At 55.2% G+C, this 26,918-nt stretch overlaps 3 protein-coding genes across 12 annotated transcripts in view; 2 read left to right on the plus strand and 1 right to left on the minus strand.

Moving 5' to 3' along the window:
* Positions 1-6,515, plus strand: part of RNF214 (ring finger protein 214) — a 22,392-nt gene extending 15,877 nt beyond the window's left edge. For 5 of the 7 annotated variants that reach the window (XM_038380707.2, XM_038380713.2, XM_038380711.2 and 2 more), the window contains one exon: positions 131-385. In XM_038380707.2, the coding sequence (XP_038236635.1) occupies positions 131-196 (66 nt within the window). In that variant the 3' untranslated portion in view covers positions 197-385. Of the gene's footprint in view, positions 1-130; positions 386-411 lie in introns of those variants that run through there. The other 2 variants (XM_043500858.1, XM_043500859.1) reach the window with 1 other exon arrangement.
* Positions 2,209-25,591, minus strand: BACE1 (beta-secretase 1). Its single transcript, XM_038380615.2, has 9 exons — positions 24,883-25,591; positions 15,462-15,550; positions 12,576-12,792; positions 11,624-11,761; positions 11,246-11,380; positions 10,307-10,408; positions 9,618-9,767; positions 8,955-9,126; positions 2,209-8,361 (listed from the first exon to the last, which is right to left on the minus strand). The coding sequence occupies exons 1-9, from the start codon at positions 25,141-25,143 to the stop codon at positions 8,120-8,122; spliced, it is 1,506 nt and encodes a 501-aa protein (XP_038236543.1). The 5' UTR covers positions 25,144-25,591; the 3' UTR covers positions 2,209-8,119.
* Positions 20,171-26,918, plus strand: part of CEP164 (centrosomal protein 164) — a 109,406-nt gene continuing 102,658 nt past the window's right edge. For 2 of the 4 annotated variants that reach the window (XM_038380600.2, XM_043500850.1), the window contains exon 1: positions 20,171-20,610. The gene's annotated coding sequence lies outside the window, so the exon portion shown is untranslated. Of the gene's footprint in view, positions 20,611-20,930; positions 21,124-26,918 lie in introns of those variants that run through there. The other 2 variants (XM_043500853.1, XM_043500835.1) reach the window with 2 other exon arrangements.

The raw sequence follows: 26,918 nt of genomic DNA on the forward strand, positions 1-26,918 counted from the left end.
ATGGTGCAATCTGGAGCAGACCATTCCTTGGAGATAGCGCCCCGAACCAGCAAGATACTGGTAGAATCTCTGTATAACACACCACCTTCGAATCGGGCTGGTGGCTCCTTATTGACTCTCTCTTTTTCAGTGCATCAAATTCTGGGCCCAAACCAACACAAATGACACTTGCCCCTTTTGTCCAAGTCCCAAATGACAGCCACTCAAACAAAGCATCTGTTTTGGAGACGTCGCTGTGAATAGGCAGGATCGGTTCTGAGATTTCTACAGTTATATATTTATACAACCATGTATACACATGTACATTTTTATTATATAGGTAATGTGTGTATAGGAAGTCTGTATACATACAAATTCATAAATAAAAGTATGTATATTATGCATAGATTTGATATGGTTCCTCCTTTTCAGATCATACTTTGTAGCCTAGCTGTCTTCGTTGCTTTCGTGTCTGTCTGTCTGTCTCACAAGATGCTATGTGGGCCGAGCTGTTCTGCAGTTGTTGGAACCTGGAAGGAGCCGTGGGCAGTGCGGCTCTTGGGTACTGCATTGGGCTGTCTGGGCGCACACCTTGTGGTGGAAGAGCTCTGCACGCCGAGGCTCTTGAGATTAACAGCCCAGTATTCAGTGCTGGCTTCTTGGGGGAAGGCGAAGCTTGGTCTAGTCATTGGAGTGCAGGGCTAGTGCATGGGAGACCTGGGTTCTCTACGCTGCTCTGCCGGTGATCTTGGACACGTCACTTCTCTGCCTGTTTCTCCACGGGTATCACACTGCCCTATGCACAGGGAGAGACTCTCTTCCTCCTGTGCTTAGCTCCTTGTATGAAAGCACTATCCTGATAGGGGCTGGGCCTGGGTCTCTTGAGCTCCAGCCATGATCCCATTTCTCACCCATCTAGGCCACAGCACTTCCTGCTCCCCTGGGAGACGGCATGGGCAGCTCACAAAATGGGTTTCCCTATGGTCGTGTCGCTCCGTAGTACCTGCTGCCTTAGGTTAAAACAGGCAAACTACCAGTAGCCCAAGGGACCCCACTGCTGAAGAGAGGGTGAACGTTGCACGCTGTGTCGAAGGGTGATCGCAGTCCGTGTGGGGGAATGCGCAAGATCAGCATCCTACACAAATAATCGCAGCCCAGCACATGGAACTGGCCTCACTTAGCATGAGGTAGATGGTGCTTAAGCTACCATTAAATTGGCAGTTCTCAAACCTCCTGTGAAATGCCTTTGTGTCCACAAGTCTTTCTTCACTTTAGGGTAGGCCTGAGGCACGTCTAGCTGTTCAGCAATCCTCCATCCATGCAGCAGGTGCAAGCTTCCCTCCTCCATCCTGCCAGCGTCTCAACCCTGCCTTCATGGTTTGTCCAGTCTTTGGCCTCCACTGAGCCCCCACCGCTAGTCTGTTTGTACTGTAGACACCTTTCCCTGAGCTGAAACAGGTTGCTCCTCTCAGGAGCCCAGCCTGACTCACAGCTACTGCTGGCCTGGGCCGGATTTAAAATGAGGAGCCAGGCTTCCTATCTCACTAGAGGAGTGGACTGAACCGTGCAAAGCACATCCTGCCAATATTCAAACCTTGGAACAAACTCACCCTGGCTGAGTCACATTAGTCTTTGCTTTCTGCAGTTATGCTATTCAGTGGGATTGCTGGCAACAGCAACTTCAAATATTAGTCCCAAAATCTGAGAGTTAATGATCATCCAGGTGTGCATGGAAATGAACTACATGATTCTGCCTGCTGCTGCTGCACTGTTAAATACCTGGACTGAGCAGCAGCCCAGAGGTCATTGGAGAAATTAAGCAAATAATTTCAACCTATGAATTCATATGAGAAAAGCATGAACTGTTAATGGAATTTGTGTTGCAGTGTAATACGTCAGAGGTTCTCCCTCGCCCTACCCCGTGCCTGACCTGTGAGCCATCCCCACCTGTTGAGAACATACAACGAGGGAACTGCTAGCTCAAACTCCACACTGTTACCCAGTGTGCTTTCTTCCACCATGACCTTTGTGTCTTCCCATGGTACCTGGGATGTCTGTGCTCACTAACAACTTCAGTGCATCTCATTGAGTTCTCCACTCAAGTCAGGCACTTCCCTTACCTGCCCTAATCCTAAAGAGCCCTCAACAGCTCAAAGCCCCCCACAACCCTCCCCCACCTCCTTCCTTGCACGCTCTGAGTTGCCCCCCAGGCAATGAACAGGCTGTGAACACAAGGCTTTTCTGTTTAATGTAATAATTTACTGTGTAACATTCATTATTCATACATTGACATTAGGGTTACAGAGTATGGAAGTCTATAGTAGCCGCTAAGAGTAACTATCCCCAGTCCTTGTCCTGCTCCCCAAATAATTGGACAGAGAGTTGGACGCATGGTGTGGTCCTCGCAGTCTCCTGTTACTCTAACTCAGGGCCCAGGGGAAGGGAGTTCTTCAGGTGATAAAGCTGGCTGCACTGCAGCTCAGAATAACAAAGCTTTCAAGACCCAACTTGCCCCCTCTGAGCACTTCTTACTACATCGGGCTGGCATAACCAGAGTGATCGCTACTGATTACAATGGGAGTTAATGGTGCCCAGCACCTCTCAGGATCTGGCCCCTACTTTGTAGATTCTGCACAATCTTTGGGACAAAGTCAGCACTGGTGTAAGCAGCTGCAACTCCACTGAAGTCAATGGAAGTGTCACCTGCCTGCAGCATGGCTGAGTTTGGCCCATCAGTGAATTTCTGCACGCACACGGACATGTAAAGGCAGTGGTCCAAACTGAGTGGTGTCCCGGAGGTGTTCTGGGCAGGCACTGGGGTGTGGAGGTTGCAGTTGCATAATTTCCCCCTTGGTTGGAGTCGGGTTGCTCCCTGAGTGCAGGACTGGAGCAAGTTATGGGAACCAGATGGTGCTGGCAAAAGCAAAGCCTCTGTGTCTCGTGAAGTAGGGAGACATGGGGGGGGGAAATATCTTCTACTGGACCCGCTTCTGCTGATGAGAGGACACGCTTTGGAGCCACACGGAGCTCTTCTGCAGGGCTGACCTGTCCGTAAGCTTGAAAGCGTGTCTGTCTCACCAACAGATGTTGGTCCAATAAAAGACACCCCCCCTGTGTCTCTTTACCCTGGGACCAACACTGCAAACAACAGCGAAGTAGGTTCATAGAGTGGGAAGGGGTGGGGTGCTGCAGCTGTACCCACAGCCAGAGTTCACTTGGTTCGGCCTGTTTGTAAGGTTTCTGGCTACCCAGTGCAGGCTCCTTAGCTAGTGCCTCACTCCAGGGACTTCTTGCTGCTTTCTTTAAGGAATATTTTCGTAGACCCCTGCTCTTGTCACTTTTTATGCTGTTAGTTCTCCCATGCTGGCCAGGCCAGCCTGTGCTGCTGGGGAACGTTAACATTTTTAAACAAGGATGATTCTCATCAATGTGTAAAGCAAAAATTCCTGAAAACACTTCATGCCAGAGTCCCTCTTGTACCTGCCTATGCTTTCTTTTCTCCTCCACGAAGGCTCAAATTTGGGCCTACGCTCCTTGCTGCTGCCCCTTGAAATTCTTCAGAGCCCTGTTGAGCCTTCCCTTGGGGTCATGGCAGCAGCTCCTCTCCAATTCATCCCAGGAAAAGTAAAGTAGGGTAGGGAGATTTGCTGTTGTCGGAGCCATTGAACTAGGGTCACATATTGGAATCAGCTGGGGCTAGTGCTCATGGTCAGTTACTTGCCGTCAGGGGAGAGGAGAGCCCTACAGTCTGCCCTCCATCTTGCGCTGTCTTGCTGCCCTTGGAACTGTTCTTGCACTGTGCATGGGAAGTTTCCAGTAATGCTGCTCCCACCAGCACAGCATCTCTGGATCCCAGCTAGCAGGTGAGAGGTTTCCACTGAAGAGAGGTTTTTCTCTACCCTCTTTAGGAGTCAATAGCTCCTTCACAGTTGCAGCTGCCCCTGCATTTCCACCTGACAATGAAACTGTTGCAGAACAGCAGGGTGTGGTGCTACTATACATTTGTGAGGTACACTTGGGATCTAAACCCCCACCTCCCAAGCCTCTCTGCAAAGTGAAACAGTTCTGCATTCCTCCCGAATGGCTCAGCTTTATCTTGCTGGGCCATTTAGGGGCACGTTAAACCCCAAGTCCCCTTTAGGAGCTGCATTAGCAAAGCTCTGTAATAAGCAGCTCCCAGGCTGGGCAAATGTTCCTACAAACAGCTAGTTTCCTCGGTTGTCTCATTCACTAAAAGCTCAGGTGTTTGTGCTTGGCTGAGCACCTTCCCCTGCCCAGGCTGCTCTAGTACTTTTCAGTCTCGCCATGAAGGCCTACACATCACCTTGTGCTGAGGCTAGGAACAACTGTGTTACCAATTCCCCAGGAGGAGTCATCTGCAGGATTAAGTAGGAAAAGAACCCAGGTTGGGAAGAAACAAAGTTGCTTTTTAAAGCAACAATTAGTACCAGAACTGAAGCAAAATGTGCAAGCGTTGGTCACTGGGATTCAGGATGAGGGGTTCTTATGTAGTAGGAAAACCTACTTGAACAGAAATGGGACAGAAGCAAAAACAGCCTTGAGCGATATTTTTTTTGGCTTGTGAACCACTGCTGTGTGCGTGATCTAATTTCACCCCCCGCAACCCAGTGCCCCCATCACCTTCGCCAGATATATTACAAGTGATACATCCATCACAACAAATGCCAGATCGCCAACGATCCATAAAGTGCTTCCATCAGACAAACCACTGCTAAGCACCCCTGACTTGCAGCCTGGCCCCTTTGCCCACAACCAAAGCAAGGAGCTTAAAAACCCACCAACCCCCTCGAGTTGGGTTTCCAATGAACCAGGGGCTTTCAGCACTAGATTAAAAATATAAAAATATGTATATATTGTACAGGCAAGAAGCATTCATTATTGGTACACTCACATACAGCACAGCCTGCTACGTACACACGCTGCCCTCTGCTCGAGCACAGCATCCCCGGCCCTTTGCCATTATAAACAAGGAAAATTAAGTAAAACCATGTGTTTCAAACACACTAATAATGATGATGGTGAGGCTGCTGCTGACCCCCTGAAATAACAAGCGATTTATTGTGGTGGGCTGGGGCCTTCCCCCACAGCAGCCAGAGGCAGATATTCCAGGAGCTAATCGTCTTGGATGGTTAAGTCCAGCGCAGGGAATGGGGTTTCCCCTCATGACCGGTGCAGTGTGAGGCAAGCCTGTCTTGTGCTGCACGCCTTCTGTGGAGGGGCTCCGAGAGGAGACGACCCGCAGCTCTGGCTTTCCTGGGGCTTTCCCAAGCAGGCCCGGTAACAGTCTGGTTTCGTGGCTTCCACACCTTCCTGGGCTGCTGGTCCTGTTCTGGGGCTGGGTTCCACCCCGCCCCAGCAGAGGCTGCTGGTTCTCCCCCAGGTGCTGCAGAGCGAGGCCCATCGAAAGCTTCTGTGTGCAGTGCTTGGCAGGAGAGCTGGGAGCCAGAGGAGGTTAGGCCCTTTCCCATGATTTGCAGCCCAGGCAGAGATGAGGGGAATGGATGGTTTGCCCTGCCCCCACCTTTCCCCCCAGTCTTGCATGGGAGGGCAGAGGGCTCTGCCCCAATCCACTTCCCAGGGCCCAAGAGATTGAAAAGTGGAAGAACATCGTACCTCTCCCCCATCCCTTCCCTGATCCCAGCAGGCAGGACCGGCTCTAGGTTTTTTGCCGCCCCAAGCTGAGGTGGGGCTGGGGTTCGCAGGTGGTGCTGGAAGCAGAGGGAGTCACGTCCCCTTCTCCCAGCGCCTGCAGGGGCTTTCCCCCTCCCCTGCCCGGCTGCGCAGAGAAGCCCCGAGATAAGGGGTGGCACAAGGCAGTGCAGCAGCCGGTGCACAGATGCGGTGGCGCAGCCCTGGCTCCCCGGCAGGATTCGCCCTCTCCTCCCCAGATAGCAGCTGGGCCCTGGCAGCTCAGCATCCCGGGGCTGGGGCTTCCCCTTCCCACTGTGGCCGGGGGCGCGGTGCCCTCGCCCTGTCGAAGGGGCGCAGCTCCAAGAGCACAACTGCCCCGAAAAAAAGGATGGCCGGAATACCGCCCCTGGAAATGTGCCGTCCCCAGCACGTGCTTGCTTTGCTGGGGCCTAGAGCCGGTCCTGCCAGCAGGGGCTGCCAGAGCTGCCCCCTTAGCGGCACTTCTCCTGGGGAGTGCAGGGAAGCAGCTGTTCCCTATGAGCTGCAGGATGGGGAAGCGACCTACCCCTACATCGACTGGTCTAAGCTGCAAGCTGTGGAGCCGAGACCCCCCTTGCAGCCTGAGGTGCCCAGACTTCACTCCACCAGCCCGCAGCGAGCAGTCCGTCTCCAGCCCAGGCACGGAGAGCTGGCCTGGAGAGAAAGCTCCTCGGCCCACCGGCAGACCCCGGCACTCACTGCTGGGACGGCTGTCCTGCTCCCTGTACAACAGCATGGGATTGTGGTGGCTGCACACAGTGCCTAATTTGTGCCGGGGCTTGCCAGGGCTGAGCCCCAGCACAGCGAGGCTCGGCAGTTCAGGGTTTGTTGTGTCAGTTCTGAAAGTTAAAAAATGGCTTGAGCCTCAGCACCTCTTTCATTACCCATTAAGCCACTGGCTGCACACCACAGCCTTCAACCCCCCTGTAAGGAGGGGGCTGGCCCGAGTGGGGCCCCCAGAGCCAGGGCAGTGAGGCGCAGAAGAGATGCAGGAGCCAGTTGGGGGAAGATCCGTTCTCTCTGCTCCCGCTTCACCATGGCCAAGGGCCCTTGAGATGCAAGGGGTTGAGTCCAGCTCATGTAGGCATCCCACGGGGACCGGATGAGGGTGGGTGGGGTGGGGAGAAGGGGGCTGCAGCAAACAGGACAGCGACACGCACACACACTGCATTGGACTGCACTGCATGGACCCTCCTAAATTCCAGTGTGTGTCTGTCCCAGCAGTGCCCACCAGGGGAAAGGGGAGCTGCGTTGTTAGGCTGACTCGCTGCTAGAGGCCAGGCTCACCGCAGCTCCTGGGCTCTAGCTGAGAGGCCCAGTCCCTCCCGACGCGGGAGTGAAGGTAATATTGGGTAGATCTTTCCAGCTTGGAGATTTGAAAGGGGCACCTCCTGGGAGAGGTCATGACCTGCTGGCATCATAAATTAGTGGTTGCCTGGGGAGGAATATCCCCTGGATTTTAAATGGCTATTTTAGAATCTACAACTGTTCACAATATTTGAAAACCCAAACTATTAAGATGTAATGACCATGGGTTATGTAGGCCCTAAACAAAAACAATGTTTCGGGCTCCCTCTGCTGGCTTTGCAGCAGCAGCAGCTAACAAGCAATGCTCAGACCCGGGCTGATTCCCCTACAGACTCTGGGTGTGTGTCTATGCTCCATTGTAAACTCGGGTCTGGTGGACCTGGGCTGTGCACCTGGTGTTTCCAGGCTGCACTGTAAACCTGGGCTGACAGCTGCTGTACCCGGCTCTCCCAGCCGTGCTCCCGGGTCCATGCTGAACAACACAGACCGTCCGACTCGGGCCTGAGCTCTGAGCTGTGTCCACACTGCAAAGTAACAGGGCTTGGACCCGAGCCTGTAGGGCTCAGACCTACCCCCAGCAGGGTCCTGAGTGCTGGCTGACCCGAGTCAGACGGGTTTATGTGTGGACGGAAGTGGGGCTTGGGCTCAAATGTGAGTCAGAGCCCGGGCGTAGAGTGTGGCCTAGGAGTATCCTGGAGCACAAGGGCTGTGGTTTGGCGAGGCTGTATCCCAAACAGGGAGAGGGAGCGAGTCCACGTTGGCCAGAGACCAAAGGGGTTTGATTCCCAGGCTCTCCGGGGCTGCCACACGCAGAGGGAAGTTAAACAGCGAGCAAGCTTCAATGTTGACCGTATAAACCTGCCAACAGGCCCAGTGTCCTGGCCTGCTGCTGAGAACCCCTGCGGTGCTGTTCCGGTGCCCGCTTCCAGGGCAGAGCCAACAGCTCCAGGAAGTGTTGGCTGAGCCGCTGGAGGGGGAAGGGGAAGAACAGACCCGGCTCTGGCCTGGGGCAATGGCTGGTGCTGTTTCCAGCCTCAGCCAAACTCTGTGGGCAGAGGAGCCTGTGCCGATGAGCTCAGCTCATGCTCTCCCTCCCTGCCTTCCCCCCACCGGCTGCTCCCTCGCGCCAGCAGAGCGGGCGTCACTTGAGCAAGGATATGTCATCGGCGAAGTCATCGTGGTCTCGCCGCAGGCAGCGGAAAAAGCGCCACTGGAAGACCATGAGGCACAGCGGCAGCATGAAGAGGGCGCAGATGGCCGCCATGACGTAGGCGATGGTCATCAGGGTGGACTCGTCCGTCTGCGGGATGTTGTAGCCGCAGTCCTCCATGTTGGGGTGCATGTAGGGCCCCTCCACCGCCGCCGTCCGGAACTCGTCGTGCACTGCAGATGGGACCCCCAGTTCAGTGCACCAGTGATGGCCAGGCTGGGGCCGTGGCTACACTTTGCTCAGCAGGGGGAAGCGCTGGCACTTTCAGCTGCCCTGGTCACCAGGAGGGAGACCAGAGCTACCCTGTATGCACAGGCCTGACTGTTCAGAAACCGCATTGGAGTGGCATGAGTGGGCCCCCTGCGAGCCCCCCAGCTCGTCCCTGGCCTGGGGGGGGGCCCTGGAGCCGCCATACAAAGGATGAGGGCAGCTGTGGGCCAGGCTGCAGAGCTCCATGGGCTGCACCAACTGTGAGCAATAATTGTTCTTGTCCCCTGCCCCCTCTAACCACATGGACCCACGGCTCAGCTGGGTGGATGCGTCTGCCCCACAGGGACCGGCACCGCCCCCTTCCTTCCTGCAACCAGGAGAGGGGAAGCTGGGTGACCCAGGGGCGCTGCCATCTCCCCTTCTCCTGCAGCCATCCCTCTGCTTGCAGGACACCAGAATGAGCCAGGATCTCAGCCCTGTGGAGACGCTATCACCCGCCCCTGAATGCCCTGCCAGCCCCTGGCTCTTCCCCTGCGCTGCATGCCCCTCCCCTCACCATGGCAGGTGCTGACAGCAAAGCCGATCCGCTTGCGGGCGCGGTCGAAGACCACGTAGAAGCCTTCCATGATGACAGCGCCCATGACGGTGCCTGTGGAGGACTGGGAGATGGCGAACTTGTAGCAGTCGTCCTGGGATGTGGCCACGTCCTCAACGGGGCGCAGGTATTGCTGGAAGGAGACCGGGGGTGGGTGTTATCAGAGCCCCTGGGGGCGGGGAGCAGAGAGCTTCAGCCTCCAGCTGCGTTCTGAGAGGAGCAGCCACCTCCCTGTAGCCCCAGCTCACTGGCCAGGGACTTGTTCCTGGGCTGGGGGCTTTACCACTCTGAGTCCAGGGCAGCCCCCTTCACTCGACAATGCCCAGGCCAGCAGGGCTGGTGTTGGAGAGGGGCCCACATAAGCTATATTTTAAATTGCCCCCCCAAAATGTTTGGGGTGCTGGGCTCCCAAGTTCTGGCTTAACCCATTAGAGAGAGGGGGGCCAACTCTGAGTTGTGAGCTCCTCGCCTCCCACATAAAATCCAGGATGTCCGGTGCTGGCCCATGTCCAAGGGCTGCTGCTCCTGCAGACCCCCAGGGACTGAGCTATGCGGCTCCTTCCTGCTCACACCCTACCCGAGTGTTGCCTGTGAGCGCCCTGCCGTGCCCCGCTGGGGACCCACCTGGGGTAAGATGGTGATCCGGAAGGACTGGTTTGTCGCCTCGCCCATCAGGTAGAGTGATATGACTGGGAAGATATGCCAGGGGGTGGTGCCGACTTGCCAGCAAACCAGCTGCTCCCCCAGCCAGAAGCCATCCGGGAACTTCTCCGTCTGCCCCGTGGGGAAGGAGAGAGACCGTGAGACTGTGTTGGTGTTCAGTGACGCAGGGCTAGACTGTGTCAGTGCAGGGTGCTGCAGGGGATGGGTGTCAGTGCGGGGAACCTTCCCTCCAGGGCGGAGCTGATGACGGGGGTGGGGTGTTGTCATGCTAGAGACTCTTTTAGCTGAGACATGAAAGGAAGGCCCTGTCAGTCTGTGCTCTGTGCAGGTGTCATGGCGCTCTCCCCAAGGGCAGGGCTGCTTGCCCACAGCCTCCGAGCCATGTGTCAGCTCACACTGTAAGCGTCCCACCGTCCGAAGATTCCTTGCAGTTTCAAACGGAAACAGCATTCTTCCTGTCCTAGCCAGCTGCCACCTTTTACCCCAGAGGAGGCTGCCTTTCAGTGGTGGGCAAAGTGATCCCTGAATACAGTCTGCTAAGCACTCTGTTAGTGCCGGGTCACAATGGCTTGGTCTCTGGGGCCCTCAGCATTCATCAGGGATCCGGCTGGGGAAGGGAGGGGATTGGTTTGTCAGAGGGCGATACTGACCGAAGACACCATTTTGATGGATTTCACTGCAGCCTCAAACACCTTCTTTGGCAACCGGAGGTTGGTGGTCCCGCTGTCCACGATGCTCTTGTCGTAATTATACTGTGGGAGTGACGTGGCAAATGAAGGACCAGCCCCTGCTTCTCTCCTTCTCCATGGGCCCCCCGAGGCAGCACCCGCCCTGCTCCCACCTTAAGCCAGGAGGCTGCCATCAGGCTTAAGCAACTGTTCCTGAGGGAGGTGGAGTCAAAGCCCAGGGCTTGGGCTGATTCAAGTTGAGCAGGTCACCTCCTGCTGCCAAGCCGCCAGCTCTCCCATGACTCCCCCGGCATCAGTGACAGTCCCAGCAGAACTTCGCTGGCTACATGGAGACTGCCAAAGGCAGCCGGGAAGGCAAAGTACGGCACATGTCTGGCTGCAGAGCTCAGCGGGCAGCTCCTCGGCAGTGCATGGGCACAGGGGATTTGTCACATGTACTAATCCAGGGCCAAGCATGTGTGCTGGCTGTGGGGCTGGCGCATGCACCTGGAGAAGCATTTATCTCCCTGCTCTGGACGAGGAACAGGCCTGCACACAAAGAACTCACCCCGTTCACTGTCCGCATCGTGCTGCTCTGGGTGGGGGGCCCCTGCGCTGCCTCCAACCTCCCACCTCTCCTGGGCACAACGGGCCTCAGTGTGTAGGGCTGGGGGGTGCTGGCACCCCCCCATACACCGCACAGGTCTGCAAGGAGCCAGACCCAAGTAGTGTGCGAGCTCTAAGCCTAGCCTCCCTTGCCTCCATCCCTGCTGTGGTAATACATTGGTCCCGTCAGTGCCATGGAAGGCCTGAAGGTCAGGGTGTGCCAGGGGGCAGGGGAACAGTCCCCGCCATTTCTCTCTCAGTGCCTCCCACAGGTGTGTGGCCCTCGCACATGCAGCCCCTCGCCACCCCCGTCACCTCCTTGCAGTCCATCTTCAGGTCCTGCCCATTGATCTCCATCTTAACGATGATGACCTCATAGTACCACTCCTTGCGGATGGGCGTGTACCAGATGCTGCCAATGTGGAGGGAGTGGTCCATGCCCCCGATGATCTGCAGCAGGGAGAGAGGTGTGAGCCGCCATCAGCCCCGGGAGCAGGGCACAACCACAGGGGCTTGTGGAAAAGGAAATGAGCAACCAGTGAGAACACAGACTCTGGAACCAGCCCCAAGGGGCCCCTCCCAGTAATGGGTGGGGGCGCTCTCTGCCTCGCGACCGCTTGGCACTGCTGCGGCCGGTGCCTGGCACCGCCCCGAGCCCAGGGTCCCAGCACCGAGCTGAACCTGTGCACTCACCATGCTGCCCCCGACCGACGCCAGGGCCTCGGACTCGTTGGGAGAGAAGCCGGCCCCACAGAGCTGCAGGGAGAAGATGTTGGGCACCCGGGTCTGCTTCACCAGCGAGTTGAAGAAGGGCTCCAGGGTGTCGTCAGGCTGATGGGTGAGACAGAACCGCAAAGCTGTGAGCAGCCGGGAGACGGGGCGGCCTGGGAACACTCCTCGGGGACCCCGCGGAGGCCTGGCTCCATTCCCCTACACTTGCTACAGAGAGCCCTGGTGTTGGGCTCCTGGTGGCTGACACGGTTCTGAAAGCTGGAGCCAGCTCCCCCAGGGGCTGGCGGGAGGTGACAGCAGAGCTAAGAGGAGAGGGGATTGGCCTGCTTCAACAAGGCGTGCCACAGTCAGGGCAAGGAGCAGCCGGAAGGGCTGCAGCTGGGAATTTAGGTCTGGCTGATGGCAGCCAGAAAATATCGACAGTCTGGGATAGCCTCATACCTCATCTCTAGAGCAGCGAGTCCTGGGTCACTGTTACAGCCAGGCCTCAGGGCAGGACACAGGGGTTCTGGTCCCATCGCTGCTACAGCCTCGGGCAAACTGCAGCCTCTCTCTGTGCCTCAGTTTCCCCTTCTGTAAGATGGGGGCAGCACTAGGTGGCTGACTTGTGGGAGGGCTGGAGAAAGGCAGAGTGTTATTGCTCTCCTTTTTGGAGGACTAGGTTTGTGGTGCAATGACAGAGCTGGGGGCTGAGGGGCCGGGTTTGGGGTGCAGTGACAGAGGCGGGGACCGAGGGGCCGGGTTTGGGGTGCAGTGACAGAGCTGGTGGCCGAGGGCCCGGGTTTGGGGAGAATTAACAGAGCCAGGGGCTGTGGGGCAGAGTTTGAGGTGCTGGATGTGCACCTGTACACAGTAGCTGCCTGGCCCCTCCTAGGTCTTGTAGTGCTGAACCCCCCCGGGCTGCCGCGCTCACCCGTGCGATTTCTGCATAGGCCAGCCCCAGAATCCCTTCCCAGTTTGACCCGTTGATGAAGAATTTGTCGGACTCTGTGATGGCAGCAATGTTGGCGCGGACGGTGACGTTCGGGCCGTGGGGGATGGTGACCAGGTCCGTCCCCAGTTCCCCTTCCCATTTGCCCTGGGTGTATGGCACGTAGACCCCTTTCCGCAAGTCCCGGTAGGTGCTGGACCTGCAACGAATGCCAAAGACAAGCAAGCTGTCAGGCTAGTTGTACGAGAGCATGGGAGGAGCTAGGGAAAGGGTGGAAGTGGGGGGAGTGGGCAGGGGCCTGGGGGGGGATGGCAGTCTGGGCGGGGCCAGTGAACCCCCAGGATTGTGGAGCTGAGAACCGGTGAATGTGCAAATCTCCACGTGTGTCTGCGAGTAGAGGGATTGTGAACTCACATGTATGTGTGTGTGTGCAAGCAGCCATACATATGGGCAACACGCTAGTGAATCTGGATGTGTGTGTCTGGGAACTGGCCTGCGTGTCGGTGTGTTTGTGAATCTGTGTCCCTCGGGGTGTGCATATGAGCAGGTACCAGGAACACCCCCCCACCCACACACACACACAATGGGCCCCCAGCCCAGCTGCATCTCCACAGCTGGACCATGACCCCCTCTCCCCCTCCCCGGGACACCAGAGGTGCCCAGGCTAGACTGAACTGCAGCATCCCCATAGGCCCCATCTGCTGCTGGCCCTACCCTGAGGGAGTGGGATGGAGTCTGCTAGCAGCTCCAAATGCTTCTTGGTGTGGTCCCTGCACAGGGACTGGATTGCAGCTCTCCGTGTGCAGGGCACTCTGAGCCGTGGGGCTGATTCTAGGGCATGGGGGAGCTCCCCCCTCCTCAGACACTTGGGCCAGGACCATGGGAGCACAATGGGCCCAGCCAAGGGGCAGGCGAGGAACAAGCCCAGACATTGTGCCCAGTGGCCCGGAGGCCAGGCAGTGTTGTAATGTGCCAGGAGAGGCAGGGTGCAGGAGGATCTCCTCTGCCCCGCTCAGCACAGAAAGGGGCCATTGAGTCCGGCCCCAGTGCATACGCTGCTATCACAGAGGCCGACCAGCACCTGGCCGTGTTGGCCCTGAGCCCGGACCAGCGCCGTGCCTGGCATTGCCAGCCTTGGGATTTGAGGGCCAGAGCAGAGGCCCCAGCACATACAGTGCACAGGAGGGGGCTGCTCTGACCCCGGCTGCCAGGGAGAGGCCTGCATAGGCCCCCTCCGGTTCCCCACCAGGCCAGCAGCTGCCTGGGGCATCCCAGCGATGGAGCACGCAGGAGCCAGCCATGTGGCTGGCCTGGGGAGCAACTCCTAGGCTCGGCAGCAAGGACGCCAGACGCTCTCCCAGAGGCAGTCTCAAGGGTGGTGCCCCATGTCCAGGGCCTGTGTGTTGCTCCAGACTGTGGCAGAGGGGTGCATCTGGGGAGAGAGGGGCACTGAGCGACATGGCTCTACGCGCTCAGAGCTGGCTCTAGGAAGGCTGGGGGCCGATGCACTAGACTGCAGCTCAGCTCCCACCTTTGCCACTACCTCCCTTCGCGCCCACCCTCCGGGCTCTGCTCCCCGTCTGCAAGGTGAGGGCAGACACATCCCTTGGGCCACCCTCTTCCTGGCCTAGCTAGAGTGCTGGCTGCCTGAGCCGGGACGCTTTCACGAGGAGCGTGTGCAGTGCCCAGTACCGGGGTCCTGCTGCCAGCTGGGACCCCGAGGGTCTGCAAATAATGACACCAACGGACTGCGGTGGTGGGTGAAGGGGGATGAGCAGCGGCAGACGGAGAAGGGGGTCTGACGTCAGAGAACCGCGATAAACAATGTTCCAGGCAGGAGGCCAGACTCCTGTCAGTCACCTGGCTGGAAATCCGGAGTGGCTCTGCTGCAGCGGATGGGCTTACTGCACGTTTACACTGGCATCCCTGGGCATTGGCGCCTGGGGTGCATGCAGGCCAGTGACCCCTCAGGCCGGCCCCGCAGCTAGAGCTCACTCCGTTTGTGCTGTGTGAAGCGATGGTTCATCTCATTATTCCATGGGAGCATGCTGCGGGCCCCTGGGCCAGGCCCAGTGAATAAACCTGACCATTGCCTCATGCACCGGCTCCTTTCCTGCCCATAATTCCTCTCCCTGGAGGGGAACAGCCAGGGCTCTGCGAGTGCTAGCGGAGGGCCGAGGGGCAGCCTCGCCTCATGCAGCTCCTGGGGCTGAGCACAGAACCACCACCCTGCCCAAGGGGGGAGCCCAGACAACCCCCAGTGGATTCCATGCCAGAGTGAGCCGGCTCCTCGAGAGCCCCCTGGGCCCCAGGCTGTGAAAGGTGCCATCTCCAAAGTGGGATGACTGATCAACCTGAGCTGTGGGCACAGGGAGGGAGTGTTCCTGGGGGCTGCAGTCTGAGGGCGATGGCTGCTGTCAGCTCCGGGTGTGATTCTGTGAGAAGTGGCTTCTGCAGGCTGCCAGGCCAGGAGCCCGGAGCGGCAGATGGGGCCGCAGGGAGGTATGGGTAGGTTGGGGGGTGGAGAGGGGTACCACACTCTCTGCGTGGGCTGCTGTGGCCATGACCTCCCCTCACAGCAGCGCAGCTCAGGGAACACAGACCCCTCAGCATCTAGCTCTGTCCAGGGCTCTGGGCTCAGCAGGGAGCCCCCGGCATTGCTACAGCTGGGGATGCTGGCTCAGAGCAGGGTCCCCTCCCCAAGATGAGAAAGAGCAAAGTGGGGGTCCCCTTTCCGGGGCCAGGGCAGTGGGTGCCCCATGACGGACGAGACCCCCATGGCTGAGCCACCAGGCGGGGTGACTGGGCTTCCCCAGTGCAGCGCCGCGCTCTGCCCCCGCCAGCCCATAGCACCCTGGCCATACTCACAGCTGTCGCTGGTAGTACCTCCGCAGGAAGGAGTGAGGCGCTGCCCCCACGGCAAAGTTACTGCTCCCCGTGTCCACCAGAATGTTCAGCTGGGGAAGGAGGGCGGGGGCAGGTTACTGAGGAGCAGGAAACATCAGTGCACCCAGCCCCCACCTCTGCCTGGCACCACGGGGCTCCCAGCCCCCACCCTGGCCTGGCACTGCGGGGCTCCCAGCCCTCACCCTGGCCTGGCACTGCGGGACACCCAGCACCCACCCTGGCCTGGCACAGCGGGGCTCCCAGCCCCCACCCCAGCCTGGCACCCCAGGGCTCCCAGCCCCCACCCCGGCCTGGCACAGCGGGGCTCCGAGCCCCCACCCCGGCCTGGTCTCTGGTGCTCTTTGGGCTGTTAACGTCTTAGCTTTTAACGTTTGCATTTATTCACAGGGCGGGGAGAGCAGCAGTGCCCAGATTTCCTCTGCCCATGCCACATGCTCCAAAGGCCTCCACGGTGCCCATTCCTGAGTCCCCCAGCTCCAAAGCCAGCTGGGAACGGGCCCTTGCTGCCACTATTCCCAGGGAAGCCTCAGACCTCAGCTCTCCAGCCTCTCTCCCGCTGTGGCTGTCTGCGATCAGCTCAGTGGTTGCTGCGGCAGGACACCCGACTCCCGCCACCTTGCAGGAACCAGCCCACTCAGCAGCACGGCTGGGCACTGCGGATGTATCCGCTTCCCTGTGGGGCAGGGCGGGAGAGCCAGGGCTGCACCAAGGGCTCCGCATTACTCCGGCAGGACACCCTGGTGGGCGCCAGGCGTGGTGCAGCCAACCTCCAGGGGCTTAACCCGGAGCCCAGGGAATGGCTGGCTGGATCTGACCAGGGTCATCCAGCTCAGGACCTGCTCTGCCAGTGGCAGCTGCACAGGGATTTCCCCCTGGAGGACAGTTCTGGGAATCCAGTCCCCCGGAAAGGGTCCCTCCCTGGGAATCGCCCCCAGCCACCCCCACCCTGTAACTCCTGCCCAGACCCCCTTTGAGGTGTTGGGTCCAGTGCTGATGTGGAAGGAAGAGTCCAGCCCAGTGAACCCATCCCCATGCCCGGCAGTGCCAGGTATTGGTCCAGCTTGACCCCAAGGTGCCGGGCAGGGGGTAGACAGGCATTCAGAGGCATGAGAGCAAAGGCCAAGCAAACCCCTTCAGTCACCCACATGAGGAGGGTGTTCCCTGAACGCCTCCCAGTCCCACAGCCCCGAGCAGGAGCCTGTGCCTCCCAGGGGAGCAACACGGAGCAGGGTGAGTGGAACAAAGGGAAAGAGACAAGCTCCAGGCCCTGGTACCAGGCGTGACTTATCCTCCCCAGACTCCTCCCCATCAATTTGCACAAAGGGATCTGGCCCAGGCTAAACTCCAGGCAGACCCTAGCCCTTTGGCAGGCTCAGCCTGTGCAATGGGGCAGTGGGAGACCACTGGGTATCGTTCTACCAGAGCCTCTGCTGGGCTGATTTGCCAAGGCTGCCTTGTCTAACAGGCCCCAGAGGGGCTTCTGCTCTTAATCTGCAGAGCCAGAGGGCTAATGCACTTGTGCTAATCAGAAAATCACTCCAGCCGCAGCGGGGAGAGCGCTTACACCAGCGTCTCAGTACTGCACCTCCCCAGAGCAGGCTTTTTCTATTGCACCTCTGCCTCACCGTGCTGCTAGCTCAATGACGTGCGAAGCACCACTGTCTCTACGCGCTGCTAGCTCAATGCTGTGCGACACGCCACTGCCTCTGCGCACTGCTAGCTCAATGCCGTGCGACATGCCACTGCCTCAGCACAATGCTAGCTCAATGCCGTGCAACGCACCACTGCCTCAGCGCACTGCTAGCTCGGTGCCGTGCGACGCGCCACTGCTTCAGCACACTGCTAGCTCAATGCCGTGCAACGCGCCACTGCCTCAGCGCACTGCTAGCTCAATGCCGTGCGACGCGCCACTGCCTCAGTGCAGAACTGTGTCCTGCTGTTGCAGTGCCAGGCTGTCTCAATGCAATGCTGTTTCACGGTTAGGTTAATTGCTGTTTGGTTCATTGAGGAATTCTTTGTGAGCTATTGTTTGGGTGAGGCAGGGCCTCTGCTTGGAACAGCCACAGAGCAGCGAGATGTTTCTCCTTTGCCTTATGTTCCTGCTTTGACCCCTCCTCCTTGCAGAAACAAATCCAGGTCCCAGAGTAGCAGCCATGTTAGTCTGTATTCGCAAAAAGAAAAGGAGTAATTGTGGCACCTTAGAGACTAACAAATTTATTTGAGCTGTAGCTCACGAAAGCTTATGCTCAAATAAATTTGTTAGTCTCTAAGGTGCCCCAAGTCCTCCTTTTCTTTTTGCAAATCCAGGTCCATGTCAGTGGCCTCTGACACAAGCCTGCGCTCTGCTCCCGGTGGGGTCCCTGTCAACATGCTCTGTGATACCATGACAGCAGCCCTGCGCAGCCTCCTCGCAGCTCTCAAAACACATCCTCAGCCTAACCTGGATAAAACACACCCGGCTACAGCATCAGTTGAACCCAGACATCATCGTTACAAAAGAACCCCCCTGCCCTAGCCTTCTGCCCCTGAAATCCTGGGGGGTGGGGAGAGGGTCAGAGAGCAGCCCCCTCTGCTCAGGTGGGACCCATGGCAAGTGCCAGCAACCTGCTGGGTCTCCTTGTGAGCAGTGAGACCCACCCAGGGGGAGTTAACACCTCATTCATTTTCACTCCCTGCAAAGTACTGGGGCTTTAACATGTCATTAGTGAATGTTAATGCGGGAGCCGGAGGGGGCATCGCATGGCCTTCCCCTACACCAGTCCTCCTCTGCCCCTCTGTCTAGCCCTGTAGGCCCCTGTTAGCCAGGCCTTACACCTCCCACAGCTCTGCCAATGTCCCACAATCCTGCTCTGCAGCCCCACCTGCCCCTCATTGTCTCCTTTAGAAGCGGCCATTTGTGCCACTACTGTGTCCTAGATGGGTGCTGTTCTGCGGGGTGGCTAAAAGCGGGGGAAGGGGCACTGCTCATACCACCCAGTGATGTGTTTCACAGGGTGGAGCTCTACATCAGCCTAATGCACCCTCCAGATGAACCCTGCTCAGGTGTGTGTAAGTCAATAGGCTTAAGAGCACCCAGAGCTACCGTCAGCAGCTGGATCTCAACTGATATAGCAACACCTGCACTAAGGAACCCCATCTTCACTAGGCAACCCGGCGTCTGCAGCCACCACCTCTAAGCCCCTCTGCAGGGCTTCCATCGTTCGATCGTTAATTAAAGGCCATCTGTGCTAGGCAACTGGTTTTTGCTGGTTCCTTGAGTGGTCACTTAAGAGAGGTCTCGCTGGACCAATACCCTGCTAAACAGGCAACATACAGCAGCAGGGAGAGAGGATCAGCCCAGCAAGATGAATGGTTTGCAGCCTGAGCCCTTACCCCATCCGCACATGAACAGTGACCGAGGCGAGGCCCTGGGGAGCACACGGGTAAAATCTGCAGGGTAGCTGGGACCTGTGTGCTGGTAACAGGGTAAAGGCTTTGGACCGCCCAGGCGCTGTCCAACAGGCTGGGACCTGGCCTACACTGTCATTCACATCTGGGCCAAGTGGGCACGAAATGGCACCCAATCTGCATTGCAGCATTTTCCGTGGTTTTCATGTGGTGTCAACGACAGCACGAGGTGCAGGGCAGGAGGATCAGGCCCCTGCTAACTTGGGTTTTATGGGGATGATGCCTCTCTCCCTGAGACTCCACCCAGGCATTGCTCTGGACGGGGCCATGGGAGCCAGCAGTGCCTAGGTGGGGTGTCGGGGAGGGCCCTCCACTCCGGAATTCACCCTCGGTGCCCTTGGTCGGACGGAGCCCCCGTCAATGGAACTCCCAGGTTCCCTGCAGAGGCATCTCTGCACCTGAGGGCGAGAGGTTGGGGAGGAGCCTATGGGTGGCTGGGAGCGTTCACATGCTGACATTGCCACAATATGCAATGGGCTCTGAAGTCCGACTTGTTGCTGAACCTAGAACTGGGCGGGGAATGGTGGGAACAGAGAATCCTAGTGGAATGAAATACATTATGGATAGTGACTCCCTGGGAAGGTGCTGCACGGATCCATAATTACAGCACAATTGAAATGGCATAAAAATCTAGTGTCCAGAGAAATGAAACCTCGTGAGGGAGACGGGGCCAACCAGGAAGGAATTCGGGAGGTGATGGGAAGGCAGCAGGACTGAGACAAGAAAAAGCCTTCCCAATGGAAATGCCTCCAGGCTGATTGTTGGGGAGCAAGTTCCACCCCTTGGAGGCTGCCAGGGACCCCATCAAGGCACGTGATGCCCAAGCCAGGCTGTGCTCTAGGAGGCATTCTGGATGCAGCCAGGGCCTGAGGACAAAGCTCACCATAGCCGGTGTTAGTGAGTGACATCAGTGCTTAATGGGTCTGAAAAAGCCGGGAGTCTATCATAATCTGGGAGCAGCAGCTTTGGTAAGAAAGTGCTTAGAGTGCGCCCATCGGCCCGGCTGGCTTATAAAATATATTGGGCTGGGTCTGCAACCCCTGGCAAACCCCTCAGTATTGCTCGATGGCTCAGCCAGTGAGTGCGTCCCACTCGTTGAGGTCAAGACACAGGCTGACACATCCCACGATGTGAGAGGGCCAAGGGGCTTGAGGCTAGCCGCTAGCCAGCCCTGTTTGGAGCTGGAGCCCCTTTAAGAATGGAAGTTGGGCTTGAGAAGGGAGGATCAGACCCAGCTGGGAAGGGGGACAGGTGATCTTGATAGAGGCTGAAAGAGCCCAGCTCAAAGGAGGGGCTGCAGGAGGTGGTTGGAGAAGCTTATGTTGAACTGATTCACTCTGTTTGAAGAACAAGCTGGGTCTGAAGGAAGGGCCTGAGCAGACCTGGGGCTAGTCCTTCCTGGGCTGGGGAAAGCCTCTAGTAGTCTTACACAGGGGAGTGTGCTTTCATGTACAAATTAGGGGCAGCCCTAGGCTGCTGGTGAATGGCCAATGGGATCCCTAGGGTGGGCTAAGGTCAGGACCCCAGGCTTCACTGGCTGTATTGGAGCACTGCACTCTGCAGGTCTTTCTGGTGGCCAGGAAGCGTGGGGCAGCAGGGAGCTGAAGTGCCCGTGTGCCTGGACAGGGCTGTGCACACAAACTGGCCTGGCTGCTGAGTGAAGGTGAGTTACAGATTGGTGCTGGCCACAGTCCTTGTGTCCAGGCCTGGTAACAGGCAGATTCTTAGTAGGGCTGTACTTGGCTTCTGCCCTGGTTAATTGCAGAAGCTGATTTGACCCTGATCCTGTGGAGGGCTTAGCTCCCACTGTGGGTGCTGAGTGCTCTGAGTCTGCAGGATTGGGCCCTTCCTCTTTAAGCAGGGATTTTCTCTCTAATTTGACTTAAGTTGCACTGCTGATGCAGCATGCGCAGCTTGGTACTTGGTTGCTGCTCTTCACTGTGTCATTCTCTGCTCATGTCTGAGTGAGCATGACCTAGTATCGCTCTAGACTAAGGACCCATAAGGCAGTGGTTCCCCACCAGGGGCACGTCAAGGCCTTCCAGGTACATCAGCTCACCTAGATATTTGCCTAGTTTTACAACAGGGTACATAAACAGCCCTAGTGGAGTTAGTATGAACTAAAATGTCCTACAGACGATGACTTGTTTACACTGCTCTGAATAGATACTGAAATGTATGTACCATGTTTATATTATGATGAATTTTATAATTGGTAAAAATGAGTAAGTCAGCCATTGTTCAGTACTGGTATGGCTGGGACATTTTGTATTTTTATGTCTGATTTTGTAAGTGAGGGGAAACTTGGGGTTACACAAGAGCAATCAGACTCCTGAAAGCGGTACAGTAGTCTGGAACAGTTGAGAGCTACAGCCATAAGGGACTTAGCTGCAAAAGAAACAAGTGTATTTTACAAGCTGAGGCTGTGCAGTGCTGGGGGAAAGGAGCTTGCCGTGATGCAGTGATCCATGGCAGGCTCTGCCCTGTGGGCCCCTTGGTGGTAGAGAGGCAGTGCTGGGTGTGCAGGGTTCCCTTTGAGGAGCAGCAAGAGAGGGCAGGGGCTAGGGGAAAAATTCAAAAACTGTCCGAAGGAACAGTGGTCAGGGATGGGACACATGGAGGAGGGTGTGAAATTTGGTAACCCGGGATTTGTAATATCACTGCTGCCCTGTACCCTTTATGCACCCTTCACATGTAGTTCTTGAAGCACTTTGCACACATTAATGCATAGCCTTACTCTCCCCCTGGGAGACAGGGCAGTGTAATTACCACCATTTCATAGGTGGGGAAACTGAGGAGTAGAGAGAGTGAGGGGGAGATTTTCCAAAGGCAGTGAGTAGCTCAACTCCTGCGGAGAGTCAATGGGAACTGGGTGCCTGACTGCCTTGGAAAACCACCCTGTGAGGAACAGACTGAGGTCTCTCAGTGAATCGGCAGTGGAGTCAGGAGTAGAAGCCAAATCGTGTGGACATGCACACGCTTTATATAGACTTTATGCCCGCTAAAAATGCCTGCTGAAGGGATTTTGCACAAACTTAAAAACAAAATAAAAGCCCACTGTGGACGGGGCCAAACATGAAAGATCCTGCCCGAAGAGTGAATTTTTCAGAAGTGGGGGGGGGGGGAGAAAGGGGAGGGTCTCACTGAAAATGTCTGGCAGTCTGGATATATGGCAAGTTCCAGGCAATTGCTCCAAACAGACCAGTCAGCACCTAAAGCTGTACTGTATTACAAGGGCTGATCCTGCATCGTGCCCTGTGGCTGTCGGGGAAGTGCACAAGGCTACAGCTGTATTGTGTTTCCAGAGGGCTCCTAGGCACTATGGCAATGCAAATAATAATATTACAGGGGTAGGACAGGCATGCCAGATGCAGGGGTGTGCACGTGTTTGGAGGGTGTTGCAGGGAGGGGAGCTCTTTATACCAGAACCTGGCTCCCACTGACCCATTAGCCATTCTAAAGAGCTGCTCCCTGCTCTGTATGGGGTGGCTGGAGCTGCACAGTGAGGCTGCCAGCAGGGAGTTGGATGGGTGTAGGGCAGCCACTGGCTTGGGGAAACTTTCACTGTCCATATATGTGCATCTATCCCAGGCCTGGCTTTGCCCAGCACCAGATCTGCTCTACAGTATTATTGGTATAGCCCCTCCGCTGTTTGCATCCACGATGCGCATATGTGCACTATCATGTGCCACATGAGATGCCTGTTTGCAGCTCCCAGTGGACAACTGATCACATCTTATAACTGGTACCCATAGGTTGCCTCTGCAGTAGGCCAAGGGCTGAATGGACTGCAGAGACTGGACCATGCTCCTATCCCCAAGGTGGCCCCTCTGACTCATAACTGGGGCAAGCTACCAGGGGGCAACTTGCCTTGCAGCTGCCCACAAGCTTTCTGGAGCTAGCCAGAGGACTCCAGCCTTCAGGGCTTCCTGTGTAGCATTTCCGACCAGCCCCTTGGAAATGGACCGTGCTGAGCTGCTGGCCCAAGGGACACCCAACTCACAGAGAAGTCGGCAGGAATCCAGCACCCACCCAGGGGCAAGCACTGGGCCTAAAGAACAATCCATGCGACTTGGGACACTACTGTGAGCATTCCCAGGTTCCCCCTGTGCCCGCCAGCCACCTGGATGCTGATACCTGTGAGCATCACTGCCCTGAGGAGAGGGTGGAGCTACACAAGGCCACCCAGGCCCAAGGAAACCCTGCTTCTGATTAGATTATTTAATCTGAGAGGGGCTGGCTTGTTGCAAACTCCAGCTCTTTTTAGTTTGCTAATATGTTCACAGCATAGCCAATGCAGCTCACTGGCTCAAGTCTCGTGCATGTGAGTGTGAGCTACTCAGGAGCTGAAACCAAAACAAGCCCTGGAAGGTTTGCACTAATCAGGAATTCCATCCTGAATCCAAGCAGATGATGATCATGCTTAATGTGCTTAATAGAGATATTCTCTAGAAACTCAGACTCCACACAGCTGTAAACGCATGCATGCTATGCACACGTGCACATACTCGCTCACACATGCACACAGACTACACGTTCACCTCCTCCCCATGAACTCTGTTAGAACCTGACTCTGCATGACTGCAATCAAGAGGAGCTTTACTGTTGATTTCAGCGGGTGCAGAAGCAGGCTTGTATTGTGTGTGTGTACACACAAAGATACAATCCCCAACGTATCTACATGCTCATGCACACTTTTGTGCAGCCATACACCCCCCCATCCTTCCTCTTTTTTTTTTTAATTGTCATGTGGAGTGAAGCTCAAGTTCTCTGAACGACTGCACCCCACTTTCGTTTCTAGATGGCTGAAAAAAATGAAGAAAAAGCTGGCTAAGTGCCAGGCTGGTCACTCTTGTACGGCTCTGTGTTTTCAGTAGAGCAATTCTGCCATTTCTGAATCTTCCTGATGACGGGTGCACAGCTGTGGTGACATTCTCAAAACAAATACTTGTCATTTTAAAATAGATCTGTGTTTCTCCAGGGGAGATTGTATCCCCACGCCCTGCCCCCCACCCCCTTCTCATGCACATCTACATTCCGTAGGAATCCAAGATGAAGTTGCTAAGGCATCAGAAAACCATTGTAACCCCTGGATATTGCTGCTGTTAACAAGCAATGCAAGTTCCTTACTTGCAGGCTGGGTCAAGCTAAGCACAACGAAGTCAGCTAAGGACAGAGGCTGGCTTGGCGCTTTGCATTTCAGTGCTGCAGGGTTACCACTAGGATCCTGTAGGGCTGAAGGATCCATTTGGGGCCAAGTCTTGCAGCCCTGGGCTCTGACATCCTGGGAGTCTGCCTAAAAGAGAGGTTGAATTTGCCTCTTTGTGCTGCACTTCCTTTAGTGATTTGAATATTGGTAAAACATGTTCAACAACAACCACCATCATCCAGATGCCCAAAATAGCCAGCCATGAAACACAGGAATCAACAGAACTGAGGCCTATTCTGTGACTATATAGGGAGAGTATTTACCAAAAGACCTCTCATTTGTACATCACAGACCGTAATTGCCACACACAGTCCTACAGCCTGGAGTGTTTCATTTGCAAACACCTATGGAGAGCATTTTATAAACTGCTCTCCAATTTCTAGACCAGGCCCTGCTTTTTGTGTCCAAAATGGGTATCGGTAATGCCTTGTGCAGGCACACGGATAATGGCTCTGTACTCTGGCTACAAAATTCCCTTGAGTGAAGTTTGTATTTCTTGCTCTCTGGCAGTTGGAGTTGTCACTTTCTAAAATCGTATTTTTTCCCTGCTCAAAGACTGTTTTAGATTCTCTCTTGACCAGTGTGTGGTCTCTCTCGAGCACAGCCACACAGCGGTACACATACCAAACCCCACATGCCTCAACTTCTGTGAAGTCGGGGCTTGGTCTCAGCTTCGCAAACCAACCCAATAACCCATGGCCAGGGAATGAGGATAGCGTGCCTTACCTTTTGTGGGGGGCTCCCTAGAGTCATCTCCACATAGTAGCCCTGTCCAGATTTTCCTCTCAAGTTATCTATCATGTTCATAAAACTGTTTCTTTGTCTGGAATCCTCCCGCTCCTCCTCAGCGGAGCGCTGCATCTTGTGGGCCTGTTGCAAGGTCCCCACCCGATTCCTCAGAGGCACCCGGATCCCCAGATGTGGCTGGTTGGCTTGCACCATGCCAAACCCCAGCCACAGCAGCAACCAAAGCAACACATGAGCCATTTTGGTGAAAGCCCTGCCCAGCTGTTCCTGAGGTGATGGTGCTGTTGCTGTCCTTTTTTCTTCAATGAAATCCCTCCCCTTGCAAAGACGAATGCATAAGGACCAGGTAAAAGTTTTACTCAGATAACCAAATGCTCCTTCATAGCAAGCCAGCAGTCACCAGTAGCATCTTTGGGGCAGGAGAATTCCAGCTTGAAAATATATCTCGATTGGTAAATCTAAAGTAATAACCATCAAGCATCTAGGAGAGGAGATTCAGTGCAAATAAGAAACTGGAAGCAACAGTCATGCTGGGCTGATTTTTTTTCCTCCTCCTTCTTTTGGTTAGCTGAAGCATGGGAAAATCAGGCAATCCGGTCAATTTCCAGGCTCCAGAGACAGCATTTGTCAGTCCACCATAATCTCTTCACTCTGCAATCAGCATTTGGAGGCGGAAAGACTTGTGGCTGCCGCTGTCAAAGCCAAAGGTCCCCCCCCGCTCCAAAGATCTCTGGGAAGTGTAGTTTTCCACTTTTCCTTCCCGTTCAGGTAACAGCTATATCTGGTTTTGGTGCCCTTGGTGAAGAGAATAGCGTCTCCACTACCTGGACTGAATGGTCACAATTCTGGCTTTGTAGTCCATGAATTCCAAGAGAAAGGGGAAACAAATTTCAAGAACTTTTTTTTTCCCATATAAATTTCAGCCAGTGGGGGCAGCTGAAAAAGAAAGCTGCATAAGAAAATGAAGTTGCTGTTTGCTTTTTTTAAAGTATAAAGTTTATTTGCAACATGAATATGTGTAAAAAGAAAAGGAGGACTTGTGGCACCTTAGAGACTAACAAATTTATTAGAGCATAAGCTTTCGTGAGCTACAGCTCACTTCATCGGATGCACTCCAGTGAGCTATAGCTCATGAAGGCTTATGCTCAAATAAATGTTAGTCTCTAAGGTGCCACAAGTACTCCTTTTCTTTTTGCGAATACAGACTAACACGGCTGCTACTCTGAAATCTATGAATATGTGTGCAGCCTTCAAGAGGGTTATGAGTACGTGTGCTGAGGGATAGAGGAAGGTTGCTGGTCATAAGAAACAAGGTTGATTTCAGGATATGTAGTTTTTAGAGAGCCGTCTGTCTGTCTATCTTATAGCAATATTACCAAACCCAACCATTCAAAAAAAGCACAAGACGTGACCCCAAAAAATCATGAGATTGACTTAAAAAATGAGATTAAAAAATAATTGGGGGTTCTTTTTATTTGGGGAGTCACTTTTTTCCAGCTTTTCTCCGCAACTACACGACCCAGCCATGTATTTAAAAAAAAAAAAAAATGAAAACTGAGATTCTTGCAGAACTCCAACAGAAGGGGCTTTAAGAAAAACACCAAATATTGTAAGACTCACAATAAAATCACAAGAGTGGGTTATACTACTATAGAGCACCCTACTTCCCTCCCCCTACATTTTTGTTTAAATTAGTCTTGAATTAAAAATCTGCTTCCCAAACAGTTCATTTTCTTTCATTGTTTACACACTACTTTTATTTGTGTGTGTGTGTGTGAGTTTAAAATTAATTGAACATTTTTATGACCATAAAACAAAAAAAAGGAATTGAACCAGTTTGCGTGGAGATAATTTATATTCCCTGAAAACCCATACAAAAAAAGTGAAATTGAGCAGAAACCATCGTGAGTAAATGACCAGGCTCTAGGGCAAGCAAAGTGAAATGCACAAAGTCTAAACATATGGATCCTAATCCGGAACACATTTAGGGCTTGTCTACTCTGGAAAGTTATGTT

The sequence above is a fragment of the Dermochelys coriacea genome, chromosome 22 (assembly GCF_009764565.3).
Source record: "Dermochelys coriacea isolate rDerCor1 chromosome 22, rDerCor1.pri.v4, whole genome shotgun sequence".
NCBI lineage: Eukaryota > Metazoa > Chordata > Testudines > Dermochelyidae > Dermochelys > Dermochelys coriacea.

What these genes read in the sequence shown, in the direction of transcription:
- BACE1 (XM_038380615.2), bottom strand. Translation starts at nt 25,143, where the DNA reads ATGGCTCATGTGTTGCTTTGGTTGCTGCTGTGGCTGGGGTTTGGCATG. An exon ending in CCTATGCAGAAATCGCACGG is followed by an intron (nt 11,762 to 12,575) that starts GTGAGCGCGGCA and finishes CTCACCCATCAG; the next exon opens with CCTGACGACACCCTGGAGCC. An exon ending in CGTCGGTCGGGGGCAGCATG is followed by an intron (nt 11,381 to 11,623) that starts GTGAGTGCACAG and finishes TCCCTGCTGCAG; the next exon opens with ATCATCGGGGGCATGGACCA.